The sequence below is a fragment of the Centroberyx affinis genome, unplaced genomic scaffold, assembly GCF_046629955.1.
Source record: "Centroberyx affinis isolate AG114_WGS23_722 - 3 ecotype Tasmania unplaced genomic scaffold, CSIRO-AGI_Caff_v1 ptg001456l_1, whole genome shotgun sequence".
In the NCBI taxonomy this organism is placed as follows: domain Eukaryota; kingdom Metazoa; phylum Chordata; class Actinopteri; order Beryciformes; family Berycidae; genus Centroberyx; species Centroberyx affinis.
In genome coordinates, this window is record NW_027279929.1 from 22602 (window position 1) to 43565 (window position 20964).

General features: G+C 44.7%; 1 protein-coding gene across 1 annotated transcript in view; it reads right to left on the reverse strand.

The window, feature by feature from the left end:
• Window positions 1-1156: 1156 nt before the first annotated feature.
• The window catches only part of arhgap39 (Rho GTPase activating protein 39), a 91947-nt gene continuing 72139 nt past the window's right edge, over window positions 1157-20964 (reverse strand). Inside the window, exons 7-15 of the mRNA XM_071526767.1 lie at window positions 14810-16103; window positions 13242-13406; window positions 10568-10753; window positions 9563-9776; window positions 5024-5097; window positions 3343-3542; window positions 3056-3147; window positions 1872-2041; window positions 1157-1351 (exon numbers count right to left, since the gene is read on the reverse strand). Of these exons, the coding sequence (XP_071382868.1) occupies window positions 1157-1351; window positions 1872-2041; window positions 3056-3147; window positions 3343-3542; window positions 5024-5097; window positions 9563-9776; window positions 10568-10753; window positions 13242-13406; window positions 14810-16103 (2590 nt within the window). The remainder of the gene's footprint in view (window positions 1352-1871; window positions 2042-3055; window positions 3148-3342; window positions 3543-5023; window positions 5098-9562; window positions 9777-10567; window positions 10754-13241; window positions 13407-14809; window positions 16104-20964) is intronic.

Genomic DNA, 20964 nt, shown 5'->3' on the forward strand with positions numbered 1-20964 from the left:
CTCCAACACAATGTAACGTGTGACGGCTTCAGGACTTTACTTAGATCACAGTGCACAATCTGACGTGATACACGCAAAAGATGGATGAAATCGCACGGTTTAGGTTCTAAGTCTTGTGAAAATCTGGTGATGCGTGTACTAAAAAAGCAGAGGAGGGGGCTGGCAGGTTCAGCAGAAAGGGTATTGAACTATTGAAGGTACCCCCCTCCCGCCCCCCCAACTCAGCTACAAGAAACTGATTTCCTTTCAGTACAATCTGCCTGTGGACGCAATGCTGAGCCAATGTGTGTGTGTGTGTGTGTGAGACAAAGATGATTTCACACTTGTGTTAGAAAGTGTGTGCAATGTATATTTGAATGTATGCATTATTCCTTCTGTGTGATTGTACACTGTAAAAGGGGGGAATCCTGGGGAAAGAGTTTTTGATTTGTTTCGATGGCTATGGAGCTTGTATGTCAGTGTGTGAGACAGTGGTATGTATTTGTGTGTGTGTACGTGTGTGTCCTACTGTATATGTAACAATGTGTGTATGAGCAGGGGAAAAAAAAATAAAAAAATCAATTCATTTAAAAATAATAATGTCTTTGGATTTAAAATCAATCTTTGAAATTCTAAAATCTAACGGCGTCCCTGTAAACCAAAATAGTGACTGCAAGAGTTAAAATCCAATGAAATCATGAGATCCCTGCTCTCATACGTGTGTGTGTGTGTGTGTGTGTGTGTGTGTGTGTGTGTGTGTCTGGCCGTTGTAAGGTGTAAAGCTTGTAACTCCAATTTTGGGGGATTTTCACATTCTAACTTCACATGAAGGATTACATGTTTCTGCTATGGGTTGAGAAAATTCCCATTGGATAAACCTAAAACTGCATGGTGGCCAGGGTAAAAAAAAAAAAAGCCTGTGTCTTAGTTCTTGAAATGTTCATGTTTTGGAGATACAAGGTTGTCACCCGGCAACGACGATATGCGTGTATGCGTGTGTGTGTGTGTGTGTGTCTGTGTGTGTGTGTGTGGTGTCCCTGTGCTGGGGTAAGGTTGCAGGAGCCTGGCTGAAAGGGGGTTAAAGGGATCGTGGGGGAGGCTTTTGGGGGAGAGAGAGAGAGGGAAGGGGGGGGAGGGGGTGTAAAGGGTGGATGGTGGATGGTGGATGGTGGGGGGGCTATAGCACTGTGTCCATGAAGCTGGTGTCCAAGCGCTGGATGAGCACCCGGATGAAGGACATCTCCTTGCGGGTGTTCTCGAAGATCACCCGGGGGTCGTCGGACTGGCAGCGCAGACAGTTGGGAGCCATCACCATGGCCAGGTTGTTCACATCCATCTTGGTGATGGACACATTGGCAGGCTGGGCAAATACCTGCATCAAGTCACATTTAAGACTGTTTTTTAACACTTCCTGGGATCAAAGTTAAAGCAGAACTCTGGCCATTTTTTGACCTGAACCCTACATTTCGGTCCGAATCAATCAGTATGAGAGAAAGTTTCTTCCTCAAACCTTAGCCAGGAGAATTCATTCACCTATTGCTTTACCAAAATTTTATGGTTTTCCCCTCTTTGCTGGTGGTGGAATGTCCATGTGTACATGGGAATTTCTTTCAACATTGTCCTTTTCTGAGTCAATGTGCTTTATGATTAAGTTTAAGTTTGTTGAACTCCGCTGCCACACTCTTTTTTGAGGAAGGATGCATGACGAAGGCAGCCAATTACAAACCAGCATCAAGGCAATACCAGCTGTTGCTAGGTCTCTCTGACACACACCCGTTAAAGAAAAGGATTGAATACTATGTAGTTGCGCCAGTGCACCCAAATTAGGTTTAGGAATTGGGGTTAGGGTTAAGATTAGAGTGTAAATTAGTGTGTTGGGGTGTGTGTGTTACCTGTAAGAAGCGGATGAGGTAGCAGAGCACCAGTTTGTTGATGTGCGGCAGGCCCAGCACCACGTTGACGGCCGCCTCTGGGCTGTCGTAGTGACTGATACACTCCTCATAAAACTCGTGGGGGATCAACGGCTCCTCCAACTCCCTGTACCAGAGCTTCAGAAGAGACGCTGTGGACAGACAGACAGACAGACAGACAGCAGGGTAAGACTTTGAATTCCTGCAAATCCCTGCGGAAGACTTTTGCTGAAATGTTGAATAAGTTAGGTAACCCCGACGAAGGCTATTGCACATTGGTTTTTAATATTAAAGCTTTGTCGTTTATTCTCCAAGAGTTTTTTTCAAGCTTTCTGATTCATGCAAAAAAAGCGACAGATCTTTCTTTCACAGTTTCCACTGTGGCCCTGATGTAAAATTCCATGACTTTTACATGACTTTCCATTTCACAGTCGGAGCGCTTCCGTGACCTAAAAAAAGTGTTCTCCCTTCCTGGTTTGTTCATTAAATTTTTTTTAAAGGGGGTGAACAGTCTGGTTTGCACTATAGTTAGTACATAATGCAGTCAATGTGTTTTTTTACAAGCTACCAGTTAGTTTACAGTGGAAGACGCTGAACTACAGCAAAGCTTCCCACAACAGAAATTATAGTTTAGTAAACTGAAGGTACTGAGAAAAAGTAGTCTAGTTCAAACTACTTGAGCTGGACTGTAGTTTGAACCGTGTGTATTGTCTGGGCCTTAAAAAAAGTGGTGGGGGGTCAAAAGAGGTTGAATCAAGACATGAGAGGCGATAAAATACTAAAAAGAATGAAAAATCCAACAAATTAACTTGGAAAAGCAGCAGAACGAAAATGCAAAAACGGGGCCGAAAAAATGTGTGTCCCTTGGGTCAGATGTGACCAAATGCCACGAGTTGAACGTTACAACTAGACTAGAATGCGTCAGTTCTGCTAACATCAACGTGCAGATGCATAATGTTGCCACATAGCTGGTATTCTAGCTATCATGCTGCGTTCAGGTGCTGTCGGAAATCTCAGAATTATGAGTTGAGTGCACATGAACGATATAAAAAAGGGGTAAATATGACAGGGAAAGTCTGGATTTTGCAGAGATGTGATGTTTACGGGCAACACTGTGGGTGTGTGTGTGTGTGTGTGTGTGTGTGTGTGTGTGTGTGTGTGTGTACCTGGGATGTGCGGGTCTTCCAGCCCTGTGGGGATTTTCCATTGGTCCACTTGCAGCTTGAGGGCGTTCACTTCATCTATGTCACCCGGAACTCTGGAGGTCAAAGGTTACAAGCCTGTTACACTCCTCTCCCAAGTCAGAACTCTGACTTTAAACTCAGAATTCAAATACATTTTTCACGTGGCCCTAATCCTCTTCTGTACCGACACCGCTGAAGCTGTTGAGTAAAAAAAAAAACCAGGAGGACGGTTCTTCTCACAGTCCCTTCTGTTCCCTCCCCTCCCTCACCTGAAGATGCCCTCAGTCTGGTCTCCGTTGAGGCCCAGCACCTCTTCGGAAAGGCGGGTCTGCACCCAGGGCAGCTGGCGGTCGGGGTAGCGCTCCTTCTGGAGGGCCATCACCTCCTCCAGGGACGAGCCGAACATGGAGGGGCTGAAGATGGCGTTTCTGGCGTGCTTGATCTCCTCCAGGCAGGGCTTCTGCAGGCCCTGCAGACAGAGAGAGGCACAGAGAGAGAGAAAGAGAGAGAGCGATAAATTCGACAGTAGGGTGGAGGAAGAAGGGCAGCTTGAATACTTAAAGGATCTGGGTCAAAAAGCAGTGGGAGGAGAAAGAGAGTCCAATGGTGGATTTTGAGAGAGATGTCATTGAGAGAAAAAGAGAGCTGAGTGCTGAATGTTCCCCCCCATGCAGCAGAGTGGAGGCGGAACATTAATCTGGTGTTAGAGGTTAGCAGGTTAACACCAGTCAAATACTGGGCCTTGGTGTGCATGTCCACTAAGTGACAAATTGTCTCTATTAGCGCCCTGTTGAGATACTGGCACGACATGCTTCACAGGCGCCATGCCAACCTAGTGCCTGCTACCACAGACTGGCATCGCTGCCAACACACACAAACACAACACACATATCACACACTCACACACACACACACACACACACACACAGACCGACAGCACACAGAATAAAGTACTATGGTCCAAGCCTGATGATATTTCAGAGAACCAGGACCTATAGTGCCTACCTCGCTGAACAAAAACACTGAGGTTGTTCAAAATGAATTTGTTCATTAATAGATGCATAAATATGGTTGCTACAACAAGAGTGCTAATTCCCTGTGAATGCTGTTTATAGCAGTTGAATGTCAGTTGAGTATTGGAGAGCGGCTGAGGGGGTGGTGAGTGTCTTGAGAAAATTCTGATTTCTAGACATTGTATGTTAACACTTACATGAACAACTATGAATGCCTTATTTGGTTACTTTTATGTATTTTTGACCTATTGAAAGAGTTTTTCCTAAACATGTGTATGCACTGTGTATGCATGTGTGCATATGCATTTCAACATTAGCTACGTTTACATGCACACCAATGATGCGATTATGATGCGATTAGGGCAATAATGCGAGTAAGGCAGAACCCGTGTGAACACCATACTCAGATTATGTACTGTGATTATGTTCATAGTCGAAGTAAGCATAATCACAGTAACATACTGTATGTGGAATACTCAGATTTTAATCACATTAATGGACACCAGTTTGGACATGTACATATAGTTGCATTTCTTGAACTGCAGTTCTGTATCGGCATGACAATCTCTGTATCTTTGTCTCCAGCATGTTCTTTTTGCTGTTATTACTGGTTGTGTCATCTTTCACAACGTCGATCTACAGCCTAATCTTTGCTGCTGCCATGACAGACCGCATTCCTCCCTTCTCAGCCAATCAGCAGCTCAGCCTGCCACTAGTAAGAGCTACAGAGAAAGACACAGATTGCCTGTTTTGCCCTGAGGATGGATACACACACACACACACACACACACACCAGAGAACAGGAGAAATGTATGGGTACATGAGGGCAGAGAAAATGAACATGTCTTCTTCTAAAGGAAATTGAGTTGTAGGCAACAGAACAACCTTTTACCTGAGCAGACACAACTAAATAAAGACAGACAGAGAGATGCCATACCTTCTTGGCCCCAGTCAGAGCAGCCTTTGTTAGTTTCCGGTAGCAGTATTTGGCGTAGCTGCTGATGGCCACTCCTGGAAAAAGAAACAAACAAACATATGTAAAGAAAAATAGAAGATTCGTATTCAGCCATTTTAACCAATTGGAATTTGCCTTTTCTCATATACTTCCTTGGTCCACACAAACATAGCCCTTATACCAAGGCTGGGTTAAGTTCACGCGCCGTTCAGGTTGTGGAATTTCTTAAAAATTCAAATACTGAAAGTTGTTGTCGTGAGAAGACACAAGTGACAACAAATGCTGTATCATTGGAAAATGAACTGCAGCTTCAAGAAATGGAGAGTCGCACCCCTAGAGCAGTTTGTTTCCAGTTGTTTGTCAGCTTCTTGACATCTTCAGTAAGCTGACCTGGTACCTCATATAAACTGTATCTTGATATCCTACAGCAATAGCATGAGAACGGACCAGACAGTGTCATAATAGTTAGACATCGGAAAGAATAGAAGGACAAGAAAAAGAAAAGTAATATGTCACTGGTGTCATTTAGGCTCTCTAAATGGTGTCATTCACTATCCCATCATCTGTTTCAATTTAAATAATATAGTCAGAAAAACACTGCAAGTTTGATGAGGGCCAATGAAATCCATGAATAATTTAGAAAAATGATGGATTGCAGAGAATGAGCTGGGGCCATAAGGGGAAAACACCAACTTTTCAGCAAACAGAGTCTTTTCTGTTACTTACGAATGCATTTTCTGTGTCCAATATGTATTTAGTTTTCTTTGATGCATGCCAAACACTTTAGCATGCTGTTTATTTTAGTAGATAGTAGAAGCTAGCTTTGCATCACTTTAATGGTGATTTGATCAACAAGCAAACAAAAATGTTTGTTTATTAATCTAAGAAACCTCCGGTGTTACCATGGACAGTGTGAAGGACACACAAGAGTGGTAATAGGTAGCTCTTTCCCACGTCTCTACAAGTTATGTGACTCTCCCATGCTTCACCATGCAGGTGCCATGTGTAGCACACACAGTCACATTTCAAACACATCATAGTCCACTAGACATGAACACTGCCAACCACACCCCGACAACCACTGGCATGCTTTTGGCTGTTGTACCAAAGGAAACAGGCCTCTACCAGCAGGGGTCCCCATAACAACCAAAAGACTTCAAGTTGTTTGCGGGTTGTAGGAATATCTTGTACATCAATAATAAAGGAGACGACTACATACATTAATGGCTACAGAGGCATAGCAATGCTAAAAGTATGAAGGGGGTTTAAAACAAACACGCCAATGGCTGAGTAGAAAATGTACTGTAGGCCGTGCATGACACACAGCCCCCCCCCCCCATCAAGAAGCTTATGCCTCTTGTCAGGCCATCATTGTAAATAAGAACATGTTCTTAATTGATTTCGCCTGGTTAAATAAAGGTTAAATAAAATAAAATAAAATGATCAGTAAATGCTGACAAATAGCTTAGGACAGGGATCAAAAAGAGGAGAAGATGAAGAAAGTGAGGCTTTGGGGTAAAGTTGAGAGAGTGTCAAGGGAGAGCGAGAGAGGAGGGGAAGAGAGTCAGAGTTATTGCAGATACTTCTACAAGTGGGAACCGCTCAGGGGAGTACAACCTTGTTTATCCTTCATCAGAAGCGCTTCTGAGAATCACCCAAAACTTCTGAAAGCCCTGAACTTTCATGGTCTTTCAGAACATTTCGGTATGTAGGAGGTGCTTAAGCTACTTGCAGGTCCACATACAACTTCAGCAGCTGTAGCTCTCTCCCTGCGGCTCCGCTCGCCTCGGCTTTTTAAGCTTCCCAGAAGTTGTTCTGAGGAGAAGGTAGAAGTTTGTGGCTCCCTCCAATTCCTGGCCCCCTTCACACCTTATTACAACCAGTCCCTGTGGAGGTGGGTGCCGTGTTCGGACGTTTCTGTTAGTGTTTCTGAGAGTCATGTTTTCGAACTGCATTGCCCCCAAACAGAAGCCCCGTCCGAACTTCAGAACACTTCTGAAACCCTCTCTGAACTGAGTATAAACCGAGCTTCAGGACGTTCATCTCTGGTAAAACCGTGTTCTGATAAGCTTTTAAAAAATAATGTGGCCAGGCAATATACACACCAGTCCACACAGGTATGTTCAGACTGAAAGGCCACTTAGTTGATTATCTCCCATTGTTTTCACAGCACTCGATGTACAAGTGGATCAATGGCAGCGCAGGTCATAGTCCCCGTCCCAATGTCATCATCAGTAATCAACCTGGATAAAGTCTTGATCCAACTTGTCCCTCATTGCTTTGTTCCAGCAGCTAGGTCAGCCTTTACTCAATACCTCAACCAGAGCATGGACAAAGCTAGCTGGAGGCAGGCTTGTTTTGACTGTGACCCAGAACTTTACCCTTTACTTAGCCAGACAGCACTGAGCTCCATGCTGTTTTCCAGTAAGACCCTGCTGAACATCCACAGTTACACACGTTCACCCTAGGGAGCTGCCCAGCACAACCACCGTCTGTTCCACTGTTTGAGGGTTCAGCACTTTGCTCAAGGGTTCATCACCAGCAGTTGTTTAGGGAGGGGAGAGTGTTACTCATTCACTTTCCCCAGCCATATTTTCCCAGCCGGTCTTGGGACTCAAACCAGCAATGACCACAAGCCCCATCTTCACACTTATATGCCTCTGCCCAACCACAGTGACTATTGCTTCATGGTAAATATGAGCTTACAACTAGAAAATATGGTTCACCTCAGCTTTCAGATGGTAAATACTACTTGGGAACTCAGGGTTTGGTAATGGACTCTTGCAATGTTTGGTTTTCTGTCAAACATGAAGTATAATGTATCATGACTAAGTCCATGTGTGTTCAATATAAAATAAAAGCTGATCAGGAGCAACCAAAGTCTACAGTAAACTACAATCATGGCATCTGAGCATATACAATACAGTAGAGGTAGAGTGGAGAAACTTTTGTCATGAAATCTATTTTTCACTTGACTCTGCTGGGGGAGCTTTACTGGTGCCAGTAAAGCAGATTCAGTGAAAAACATGATCATTCACAATCAGAATTACACAAGCATGGAAGTCAATAATTCAATATACGTAATTAAGTATACACGGTTATTTGACGAGACAAACATTATTAAATGATTACTTGGAAGGATTATTTAGTGGCTGCAGGATTTGACAGTGTGATGCAAAATGGATGATTCAAGCTTCCTGATGCTGAAAAAATATGTGTCTATGCCACAGTATATCTATTGGCATTAGGCCTATTAGCGCCATATTGTGCAGTAGGAGACTGGCCCTGCATTTCCATTGAGCAACCTGTGCAGGACCTCTGATGGTTCGACTGGTGATGTCATTGATCCTAAACCCCTGTAGGGGGAAGCAAAGCATCAGTGCAGCTTTCACTGTGCCTGAACCTTTGGGAAAGAGGAGGAACATGACCACTTTTAAACGCTTTTGACAAGTAGTTCAATCAAGACCGCCAATGAGGATTTTGCAAGTCTCTTAATTAAACATTGATCATGAACGTCGGGTCTAGGATGTTGATTGGTAGCCGATGTTTTGCATCTTGACCTTCATCCTTGTCAATACAATGCTTCATACGGCATTCGACATTGGGATTGGAGTCGATGCATCTTATTGGTTTTCTGTTTGGAATATAGCAGGAACTTGTCTGGTCTATTTGTTGGATTTTACACTGTATCTGTAGCAGTTTCCCTGAGTCAGAAGTTTGGCTGTCTAATTTTGGTTACAACACTTGAAGGAGGACACAAAAAAACAGGGAGAGCTGCTGACTTGTTTACATGAGTCGAGCTTTAACCAGGCAAGGAAGAGTATGATTGGATGACTGCTGAACATGGTAAGTACAGAGATATTTTTTTTCACCCAAAATCATCCCACAGTCGATCACAAAACTCAGGTTGCTTCCCCCCAGGACTATAGGATGAACATTGGAAGAGATCTCATGTTTGTGTTTCTTTGCTCATTTCCTCAGTGTAGTTTACCATGAAGGTCAATAAGGACCCGGAATTAAAAAAAAACCTGGCAGCCTATTCTTTTCCCCATATATACTTAGATTTTCCAAATGCAAAATCATATCACACTAATGATGAGTCACAAGAAAAATAACAACCATAATAACGGTTAGACTGGCGTGGCGTTTTTTTAGGGTTAGGGTATATTTTTGGATTGAAACTGCCAATTACTGCTAACTATTTTGTTTACTTTAAATTTGACTATTTTCATGCTAAAAAATGCCTCTTGGAAGTGGAAGACGCAATACAATGGCATTGGCTTGCTAGAATATAAATAACAATTTAAAAATGTCATTACAAAGTGCAAATAATATAATTTGGATGGAGAACTTGTGAAACTATGATGGTAAAGATTCATTTTTCTGCCCCACGATACATATTGTGACATTTTTGTGACAATATATTTTGCGATATATTGAATTTCGATATATCGTCCCATCCCTACTATTGACTATAGATGGCTGAGTGTGTCTGTGTGTGTGTGTGTCCTGCTCCCTCACCCTTGGTGTCATTGAGGGGGTCCATGTGTCGGTAGATGTAGCCCTCCAGGTAGGAGTGGAAGCGGGGCGTCGGGGGGAAGAAGGCCAGGCAGATGGCCATCAGCTCCCAGCCTCGCTCCAGGCTGTCGTAGCGGAAGTTCTCCGTGGTCTGACGGCACAGCTGGATGTAGAGCTCGTCGCGCAAACCCTGGTTGCTCCAGCCACGCACCACCACCTGGTAGAGAGAGAGAGAGAGAGGGAGAGAGAGAGAGAGAGAGAGAGAGAGAGAGAGAGAGAGTTGAGTTTAAAGTGGTATAAGTAACCTATGACCTCTGTCAGCAGAGCTTATCTCCTCCTATACAAGTCTCAGGCTCCGCCCCCCCACCCCTCCTTTCCCATTGAGCTACGGTGGCCTGTAATTGACACAAAAACAAATTCACATTATCACAACAGAAGCAGAAATCAGACAGGAGGCTTGAACACTTCTTCTAATGCTAAAGATGCGGGGTTCGGTGCTCTTTGGATAGAAAAGGCGTCATTTATACTAATCATGTGGAAAAAGAGAGATCAAAGGCACTCTATTCCATTTGGCTAGTCATTTAACTTTGTAATGACTAGCCAAACACAATAAAGACTTTTTAACAGATTTTTGGAGTGCCTTGGATCTCTCTTTTTCTGTATAATTTACTCTTTTGGCTCATGCAAACCTAATTAGGGACCGAGTCTGAGAGCTGTATCAGACAAACAGTTGCTAATGAAAATGGGCTGTTGTGTGAAACGAGAGATCATCAGCTCATTAGAGGACATATCTTTGTAATATAATCAACAATTAAAAGGGGATGGTGTGTGTGTGTGTTTTTGCCCTTGCCTAGAATATCAGCGCAAAATATCGGTGGCCTCAATCCAAAAATATCAGCCTTCAAGAACCTACATTGGTCTAACTAACGCACAATAAATGGTACAAAGATAACTTCTTCATCTTGTGGTCCAGACTTGACAGAGCGGTGGTTCAGGTTTTGTACAGACCTCCAGGGCAATGTGAAGGGGGTCGATCTTGGAGCGACGGTCCCCCATGTAGGTCTGGATGAGCTTGAAGATCTCCACCGCCTCCTTCTTCACGTTGCGGTCCGAGGTCACGATCATGGGCTTCTTGATGGGCTCGCTGCTCCAGGCCAGCATGTTGGCGATGGACACCTTCCTTCGAAACAGACCCTGGGAAAAGCGTGGAAGAGAGACAAAAAGAAGGGGCGAGAGAGCGATAGAGGGAGTTAGGAGGAGGAAGAGAAGAAGGGGAGAGAGGGGGCGAAGGACATCAACACGTTTGACATCAACATCAAGGTGAGCAATGTCAACGGAAAGAACAGTGAAAAGGCAAGCCAGAGAAAAACCTATACCGTATATTCCATTGGTAAGAGTGTGTGAACTGTATGGGAGTGAGAGAAGGTGTATTAAAGCAGTTCAAATCCCTGGACCGGCTGGAGAAATCTGGGTCAGGGAAGTTAAGTGAGTGTACAGCTCTCCCCTCCTCAACAACTACCACAGATGTGCCCTTGAACAAATCTCTTAAAAGGATAAGTTTGGTAATTTTGGACCTATATATAATTTGTCTCTTATATACCTGTAGTACTTGGACCCACAGAGAATATTGACTCCAGAGTCAGCTGTGTTGAAACAGCGAGCTCTGTTGCCTCTTGCTGCTAACAATGAGTCCAAATGGGGTTTGTGGGTGAAAGTGTATTACTGGCGGAGTGATCTAGTTTTGGACGGTCAGGTCAGATTGTAAACAGTAAAGTTTGGTAGGAGACGATCCACTGAATGGAAATGGTGTGGTGCTACTGCTTTCCGGGCTGTGGATAGAAATACGTAATTTGGTCGCCATATTGTTTTCACAGACCTTTTTGGAGATATTTTGACAAACCCTGTTTGGACTCATTGTTAGCAGCAAGAGGCAACAACGCTCACTGTTTCAATAGACAGCTGACTCTGGAGTCAATATTCTCTGCTGGTCCAAGTACTACAGGTATGCAAGAGACAAATTATATATACAGTAGGTATAAAAAAATCACCAAACTTATCCTTTAACCCTGAACTGCTCCAGTGGTGCCGATCAGTAGCCAACAGTAGATGGTTATAGGATCTGAATGGATGTAAATATGTAAGTGTAGCAAGTGTTCAACCAATCAGGTTTTTTGGGGCTGATTCTGATCACTGATCCAAGTGCCGATTAACTAACTAACTAATAGGGATGCCGCGATCGATCGGCCAACAATTGGAATCGGCCGACATTCAGTATAAATATGAGATCGGAGAATTGCCGATAATGCTTTATAATCGCCGATTGCAAAAACCGATCAATGGCGCAAAACACGTGAGCCATTTCTCAGCAGAGTTGGTGTCATTGTCACATGCTAACTCACCTCAAAACATGTCGGCGGTGTGGATGTTAATTAAAAACACAAATCTTCATGGACAACCAGTAACGTCACAGACCGTCACGCCCGCTACTTCCCCTCATTTAATTCTCTGCTTATTTAATGCATCAATTCATCGCATGCCATGTGCGTTTGTTTACATAACGCTCTGCACTCTGCACCGCTGTCCATGGTTCTGAACTGGACGACGGTCCAGACCCTAACAGCGGAGAGGCAACTGAAGTCTCATTTCTCTCTCTCTTAATAACATTCACTTATACAAAAACGAAGACTGAAACGGATATATATCTTCGGAGGGTGTCTCCATTTATTTAACTCGACTCAGCAACACAGGCGAGTGGCAACAGTCTGAGTCTTCTGCTTTGGTTATCTCACTAAATCATGTTGCGCTACCTAGAACGCACATGGTTTTGTTTACATAATGATCAAGTAAATATTGAGGTAGAAAAAAAGAAAATGTGGATACTTTTTAACCAGGACTCAATTTGATGGATGAAGTGTATGTAAAATGGAAACTGTTAGACCTGTAATACTGCTATACCAGCTGCTATAACAAAACAAAAAAACTATCGGTATGGCCGATCGGTATCGGATGATATGGCTCATAGACGATTGGCAGCATCCCTACTAACTCACTGCTTGATGAGAAAGACTTTCATTCTGCCCAATACATTTGACTGTTTCTAATCATACAGGCTATGAAATTCATAGCACAATGTCAGGAATGAATATATGTGAGCTGCAGTGTTTCAGTGTTTATTAACCGTTGAAAATAGTGAATGGATCCAATAATCAAACTGTTCAGAAGGGAGTGAAAGAAATGAAATGAGTCAAGTTTCTCTCTGAAAACAGAATGAATGGGTCTGTTCTCTATTAAAATAATAAAAATACTGTATGCCGATAATGTGATGAGGCAGTTGAAACAGTGATTGGCTGATTTTAAAATACAATAATTAAAATATAAAAACTTGTAGAAATAGTTTGAGCCACTAGGAAGTGAAAGAAACAAATTGAGATGACTTTGCAAGAGCGTATTATTTTGATAAAGGCGTGACATCAGTAAACGGTTAATTAAAAAATGCCAGCAAAAATCAGCAGGGAAGGTGGAATCACAATGAAACTCCAGGTGGACAAAGACAGGCACATGGTGATGCGTGTGATGGGAATGTGTATGCAAATGTATTCAAAGCTATGCACATCTTCCGACACACACATACGGTCTGTGTGTGTGTGTGTGTGTGTGTGTGTGTGTGTGCCCTCTCGAGTACCTGCGTGTGTTTGTTGAAGTGTTTGGATGCCCAGTTCTCGATGTCGGTCTCCGAGGAGGGTTTTCTCAGGGTGAATTCTGGGAAGACTCCGCAGCTGGCGCTCGGCATCATATTCCTGGCGTTCCGACTGGCCTCGAACTGGGCACAGGCTCCCAGGTCCTCCGACTGACCGGGGGAAGAAAGACAAGGAGGGAGAGAGACAGATTGAGAGAGGAGATGGGAACATATACAGTATCTCTGGTGTTGCTGCATAGAATTGAATAATAGATACTTATGAGGAATCTGATCATTAAAATCAGTTCAGGTTAAGGGCTTCCCATAGGCAACAAGATTAGTATTGATCACTTCTGCAATAAATATGTAATCAATCAAACTGTATCATATCCATCATATCAGAGGTGGACCAGATCCTGTTTTTAATAAAAGTCCAATATCGGCCCCATGTATCGGTCTAACCCTGGTATCCAGTTGTGTGTAGCCTCCCTGGTCTGTGCCATTCTAGGTGTGTGTGTGTGTGTGTGTGTGTGTGTGTGTGTGTGTGTGTGTGTGTGTGTGTGTGTGTGTGTGTGGTCAGCCTGTCTAGGTGCAGCGATAGCATCTCTAGCTGGAAGAGGCAGCAGTGTGACTATTATATAAGCCAATCTAAGGCCAGCTTAGCAGCATTACATGAAACATTGATGGCTTCCCAGCAGGGTGGGGCTGTAAGCCATGGGAGACCAGACCTGAATGGGCCACTCATTGTTTATGTGTGTGTGTGTGTGTGTGTGTGTGTGTGTGTGTGTGCGTGTCTTACCATCATAAAAAGATTTAGCTGTATCACGATGTAGATCACTATATTGCAGGAGTCCATGTAAACTCATAGATGAAGAACCATTCACCATCTCTCTCCCGCCATGTGACATCAAAACTCATTTGCATATGAAGAGGATTACGGGAGATTTAACTGCAGCAGTGTGAGGATTAAGTTGAATTTTTACAATAAGACAACTTTTACTTACTTTTATGAATTATCTCCCACATTAACATAGAATTGCTTGAATTTATTTCTCTTCTTCATCATGCTTAATGACAAAATTATTCCTTCTCCATTTATTTCCTCCTTTTGTCTATTATTCATTTCATTATTATTTCATTAGCAAATTTAACCAATTTATCCTCAACACCTCACCAGGATATGCAGAAACCTCCGATTACTCCAAGTTGTGCAATGTTCAAGTTCCTTTCAAGATGCTTGGAAATCTATTTAAATATCTGCAAGTCATTTTATTAACTGTTGTCTCCAAGAGGTAAATTCAAGTTAGTCATGGTGAGACGCTTCACTCCTCTATACCTGTGTGTTGGCAAACGAAAGTGTGAAAAAAATCAGATTCTAGAAATCACATCTGTTCGTTATTGAGCAGTATCTAATTAAAGAGAGAAAAAAGTATGCAGTATTTTTCATATGCAGATGACTTTTGATAAGGTGACACAGCAACTTACGTCTGGGTTCCTCAACTGTTCGTTTACATGGACTGCTGCCATACAGTGATGTGTGGGATAACTTTTTAATTCCCAGCATGCTGCCTTACCTGTGAGGGGTGAAGGTAAGGCTCTGGGGAGGCCAGGTTGGTCTGAACCGAGAGGCTTTTCTCCAGCAGGGCTTGAGGGAAGCCCAGCCGGTCGAAGGTGCTGCGTTTCCAGTGGTGTCCGTCGCTCTGTGCCAGCGCCTCGTCCTCGCTGAAGGCCCTCACCACGGGCCCCGGCAGCGGCAGCGGCAGCGCCCCGTCGCTCTCGTAGCCGTCCTTGGAGCCGCCGCCCTGCGCCGCCCCCCCTCCCTGCCCCGAGTCCCAGCTGCTCCTCTGCTTCATCACCTGCTGGGCCTCCCACGCCAGCCGGGCCTGGGCCAGCACCGCCTCCGACATGGTGCCCGCCGCCGCCTCGCCCTCGGGCCCCCCGCAGCGCCCCAGCTCCTGGGGGAGGGACGGCTTGCGGCTCTTGCGCTTGCGGTTCCCCCCGGGGGAGAAGGCCCCGGGACCCCCCGTGGAGGAGGAAGAGAGGGAGTGGTTCTGGCTGGACGTCCAGGATATGGAGTCCTCGTAGAGCAACCTCTGGCCCGCTTCCCCTCCCTCGCCACTGTAGTCCAGCAGTAGGCGCGGGTCCCTGATCAGAGACTGGCTGTGCTGCAGGGTGTACGACCCCCCGTAGGAGCCTCCGTAGCCCCCCGTGGTGCCGTAACGCAGCAGGCGGTCGGCCGTCTTGAAGCGCGGGCTGGAGGAGGACTGCTCCACGTACACCAGCTGCTTGACGTACTCCTTCCCCACGGGGCTGTACTCCAGGCTCTGGGTCTTCTCCGGACACTTCTGCCTGGTCAGGACCAGCTGGCCGTAGGGCGACTGGCCCTGCTTGGGGGAGTGATAGAGCGGGGCCGAAGACTTGCGGGCGGGCGACTTGCCGGTGCCATAGAAAGCGGAGTCGGAGAGGTGCATGTCGGTGGGGGGCTCCTCGTAGATGGGCGGGGGCTGGTACTCCGACGGCGGCTCCTCGTACAGCGGGGGCTCGTAGGCGTAGCGCGGCGAGGGGGGCTGGGAGTCGGCCGAGGAGCGGCGGTGGGTGCCGGTGCCGCCCAGCTCGGCCCGCTTCAGGAAGGGAGACTGCCGGCGGTCGCCGTAGAGGACGGGGGAGCCGTCGGGTTCGGTGGGGGGGTTGCCCCCGGAGGACCGGCGGGTTCGGGAGGCGGTGCCCCCGGCGGAGGGAGGGCCAGGGGTGGGGGGGTCGCAGGGGGAGTAACCGTTACCCTGGTGGGCCAGGAAGCTGGGCTCCCTGTCTGTCACCTTGATCAGCATTCGCTCCTTTGTGCCCGTGTTCCACCTGAAAGGAGAAGTCCTATGAGGAGAGGAGAGGAGAGGAGAGGAGAGGAGAAGATGAGGAGAGGAGAAGAGAAGAGAAGAGAAGAGAAGAGAAGAGAAGAGAAGAGAAGAGAAGAGAAGAGAAGAGAAGAGAAGAGAAGAGAAGAGAAGAGAAGAGAAGAGAAGAGAGGAGAGGAGAGGAGGGGAGAAGAGAATAGTGGAGAGGAGAGGAGAGGAGAGGAGAAGACAGGGTGGGAGAAGACAGAAGGTGGGAGGGAGGAGAGGAGATTTAATTATACTTTATTCAGGTCAGGGGTCAGATAGATAAAGAGCTGTCTGTCAGATTCACAGTGCAGAGCCTGCCAATACTTTGAAGCAAGGTAGGCAAGAAATATACAGTGTGCTAACAATTATGACCAACAGTATTTTAACTTACAGTCCAATATGTTCTTCACATTGCCTACATGTTCCAGTTACCACTTCATATCCGATATGTGCCAACAGTATTAATCATCTATATAGCCTCAAATTGATGCTAGTGTACCATGCTGTTCACCCTGGTTATATTCAATGAATAGCAGGAATACTGACATTTTTGGGGGAGCATAAAAATAGTGAGAACACAATCCACAATGTTACTGAGATAAGAAACACTCCAGTGACAACATACTGGTACTAGTACTATCACTATTACTAGACTAATACTAATATGTTTTTCTGGAAATAGCAGGAATGAGCAAATTACACCAAATGTCCACGCTTTCTTCCAATGCTTGAATAGTTAGATCAACTTAACACGAAAAAAAAAAAACGCGATAATATTGTATATCGTGATATTTTGGCGGGGCAGTATCGCAATATAAAATTTGGGATATTGCCCAAGCCTAATCACAATGCATTTGATGTAAAGAGTTCTGGGATGTTTTTGGTGGTGAATGATGAAGATGCAGGGAGACTTTGCCATAGCTGATATCTAACTGGCACCAGCCTCCAGCAACCAGACACCTTTAATCCATCAGTGTGGCTCCGGCTCCATTCACAGTCATTCATTCGTTCCCTTTCAGCCGCTCCGCCTTAAACCTTTTCCCAAATTCTGCCCTGTTTGTCAGACAACAGCCGGAAGAGGGAGGCCATTGTGGGATGGGAAACAAGAGGTGAATTAGGCGAGGGGGAGGGAAGTGTGAAATCGATTCCGGCGCTGGCCACCCTCCGTTTCCAAATACTTCCACACGCTGATCCCCGAGGCCCATACTGAACAGTGGGAATGTTCTGTGTGAATGTTAATGTGTGTGTACTTGTGCGTAGAGGCTAGGATTAAGCGTTACAGGGGCTGCGCTGGCACCGACCGCGACATGCTCCGGAGCCATAGAGCTGTAACCCACTTTCTCCCCCTCTCCGCCTCCATCACCTCGTCTGTCTGTCCCCCTCTTTCTGTCTGCCCATCTTCTCGCTCTCTCCGTCTCTCTCTCTCTCTCTCTGTCTTTTGGTCTTTGCCAGTAACCCACTACAAAGTAAAACATTGTTCTTCTTCTCCTTATCCATAAATTATTCAAGGCCATTTGACCTTCAAATCAATTTACACATTCCCTTGCCTCTCCCATCTGTCTCGATCTATCTCCGTCACCGCAGCGCCGACCCGCAGATCCATCCCCCCCCTTCGTCTTCTTTTCTCCAGCAGGAAACTCATTTCTCCTGCTCAGTCAGGTTACAGTCATTGAGTTCTTTCATTGGGATACTAATTCCGACCAATCACAGTGCGTATCAAGCATCAGGGAGTGGACAAATGTGATCGGGCCAGTACAGTGATTTGTCGGAGGATCTGGCCAGCCAAAGACTCATCATTATCTTCAGATCACATCTAAAAACAGATGTGAAGACATCAAAACTGCCGTTCATTTGGCTAATGACAGAGCTGTTATTCCCTTTATGACTTAATAGTTTGTAAAGATGGAACGATTCATAAAAATGACCTCAATATTGAGGTCAGTTTTTGGCAAAGTGAGGACAAATCTGTCAGTGCTGGGTGTTTTTATTTCTGAGAAATTCCCGTTTCCCATTACTGCAAAATATTTTCTAATGAATAATTAACTGCAGGAACTTTAGCAAAGGAGTAATTTTTAAATAGTTCTAAATCATAATCTATCATAAAATGTATGGCCTTTAAACATGGTTAAAATGTAATATCGTCTTCACCTGCAAGTAATTACGATCAATGTTTAAGTCAATGTACTCCTCATTCCCTATGGACAAGTTGAGGCTTTTCTTAGAGGGCTACTTGATGACTTTCACTACTAACCCGATTCCAGACTCCCTCCCACTTCCTAGTGATTGGTTTGGAGAAAATCAATTTCTGAATTAGCAAGCTATTTTAGCAAACATGAAACATCTTGGATGGCCTTCATCTGATCATGCGCATTTCAGATTCAGCAGTGGCTCAGAGCCAGCAGCCAACTTGTAGCCAAACCATGTAATCAAATGAGTTTTTGTACATACATTTCTCCCCATAAGAGATGCAAATTTCTCAATGATTGTATTGTTGAAGTTGGGAATACATTTGCATTGGCTTCACTACATCCAGTCGGCCGGCCCTGATCACACGCACTCCTTGAAAAACGTGTCTGTGTGTTATGTTCCTCTGTCTGTTATATCCATGTCCAGTCCATCAGGTCCCAGCTCTTTCACTTGGAGCTTATCTGTGCCTGCTGACCTCTCAAACAGTGTTTGAGTGATTCCACAGAATTCCTTTTGTCCGTTCACTGCAAGGAGACACTGCTGCTTGTACTTTCCATTTGCACAGGTCAGCTCGAAAATTGCCGACTGACCTTCCCTTATACTTTCTTTGCTTCTTATTCTACAAATATCAGAGGTGAGGTTGTGCCCAGCGCTTCACTGGGTGCACTTTGTGTCCCGGGTTTGAGTCTGGCCTGGAACCTTTGTCGCATGCCATCTTTTTTTTCCCCCCATCTTTTGATCCATTTCATGCAGAACAAAAACAAATACAAAAACCCTACCCCCTGTGGTCATTTCTTATGACTTACACAGCACTTCACATCTCATTGCAGCCACAATATATCACATTCCACAGTAAGACGGGGTAGTACCATCTTAAACTGAATGAGTCGCTTGTGCTTGCATCTTTGCCTCCATATAGCAATTGCATCAGGTCATCTGGTAAGTAGTACATCAAAGGTTTCCATACATTTATAACAATGTCCTCAGATCTGAGATCAGATCTCAGTCTCTCCATAGGCAAAACTCTAAATATCTCACAGCACCACAACAGTATTTTTTTGAAGGGATTGGTTCCTACATGAAAGAATGAGCAGGAACAGATCTGCATTCTTTCTAGCGATGCTGTTTAAAGGATATGGCTGATGTTTTTTAATGCATTGCACTACCGTCAACAAATCCTATGAAAATAACAAAATCAACAATGCGTTTGCTCTACTGCCGTTACATTCTGACTTCCCACGTACCGTTTTTAGCCATTAGAGTCATTGGCTCCAATTGTAAGCTAAAAACATTTAAATACAGCTCACAAAGACAGTTTCTTTTTTAAAAATCACTAACTGTTACCACGAAAAGTCAGGCTGTTAGTTATTACCAAATCAAATTCAAATGGGAACAAATTCTTCATTACGCCGAGGACTATTTTCGGTGCTACGGAACTACTTTCCTGAGATCGCAAAGTGTTTACAGCCGGCTTATTAAGTTGTTTGAGGAAAAAGTCGGCCGGCCTGATGCATCGTGATGATGAAATATGTTGCCCAGAGTAACAGCATGGCTCTTTGATGTGTTTTTAATTGTTTTTTTTAATACAATGGAGTTCTATGGCTGCTGGGACATGGCTGCATTGGGCACCGGCTACATGGACGAGACTTGCTGGCAAAACAAAATCATTGCTGATTTTGTTATTTTCATAGGATTTGTTGACGGTAAGCAATGCATTAAAAAACACCAGCCTTATCCTTTAACTCTTTGGAGATCAATGACCAAAATTTGCAAATGGTAGGATGCTGCCAGAGGCAATGAATATACATACCAGTTTCCTATTTGCATTTTAAGCACAGTGGAGATCTTTTTGGATCTAATTTATGGAGAATATATAGGGGTTCTGTGCTGTCTAAGCAAAATTTTGTACTGAATCTCCTTTAAGTGTGTTGCTGCAGAATGTGCTGCTACATGAGAGGGTGGCTTCAATCCAGTCGGCCTCCAGGTCCCTCTCTCAGACTGATGTAACATGATCAGTCCAGTGACTGATAAAAATACAAAAGATAATCTAAAAAATACATATAGCATGACTTAATTGCTGTAGCAGCGACTGTTTTGGAGAAAAAATACATCAAGAAACTTTCAAATGAAACTTTGTTTTACCATGGAAGTGATGCACTCTACAGTATGTCAACACAATTTCAATGAATGTTTAGTAGCACTACTGGCCAGCCGCCACTGTGTGTGTGTGTGTGTGTGAGAGAGAGAGAGAGAGAGAGTTGGTGGACACTGCAGATATGACAAGATCCAATATGCATGGGTGAGAGCAGATCTCCCAGCCATCTGTACTGACAGTCTGCAACTGGAAGTGTCACCTGGCCTCTCACCTGACACACACACACACACACGCACACACACACACACACACACACACACACACACACACAGGGATATGAGAGCAACAGCAGGGCAGGTCTGCAGGATTAAAAACTTGACGACAGAAGCAGCTTCAAGGCCATTTTCAGGGGACGGGCATGAGAAACTCCCTTTCACAGTAGACAACGCGGGTGGCAAGTCAAGGTTTGGCACAGCGGGGGAGAAGCAGCAGTGCCAATTTGCCTTTTTTGTGTATTTGGTAAAACAAACACATCACACTGTTTTCCTCCTTGTTGAGTGAAAATCATCCT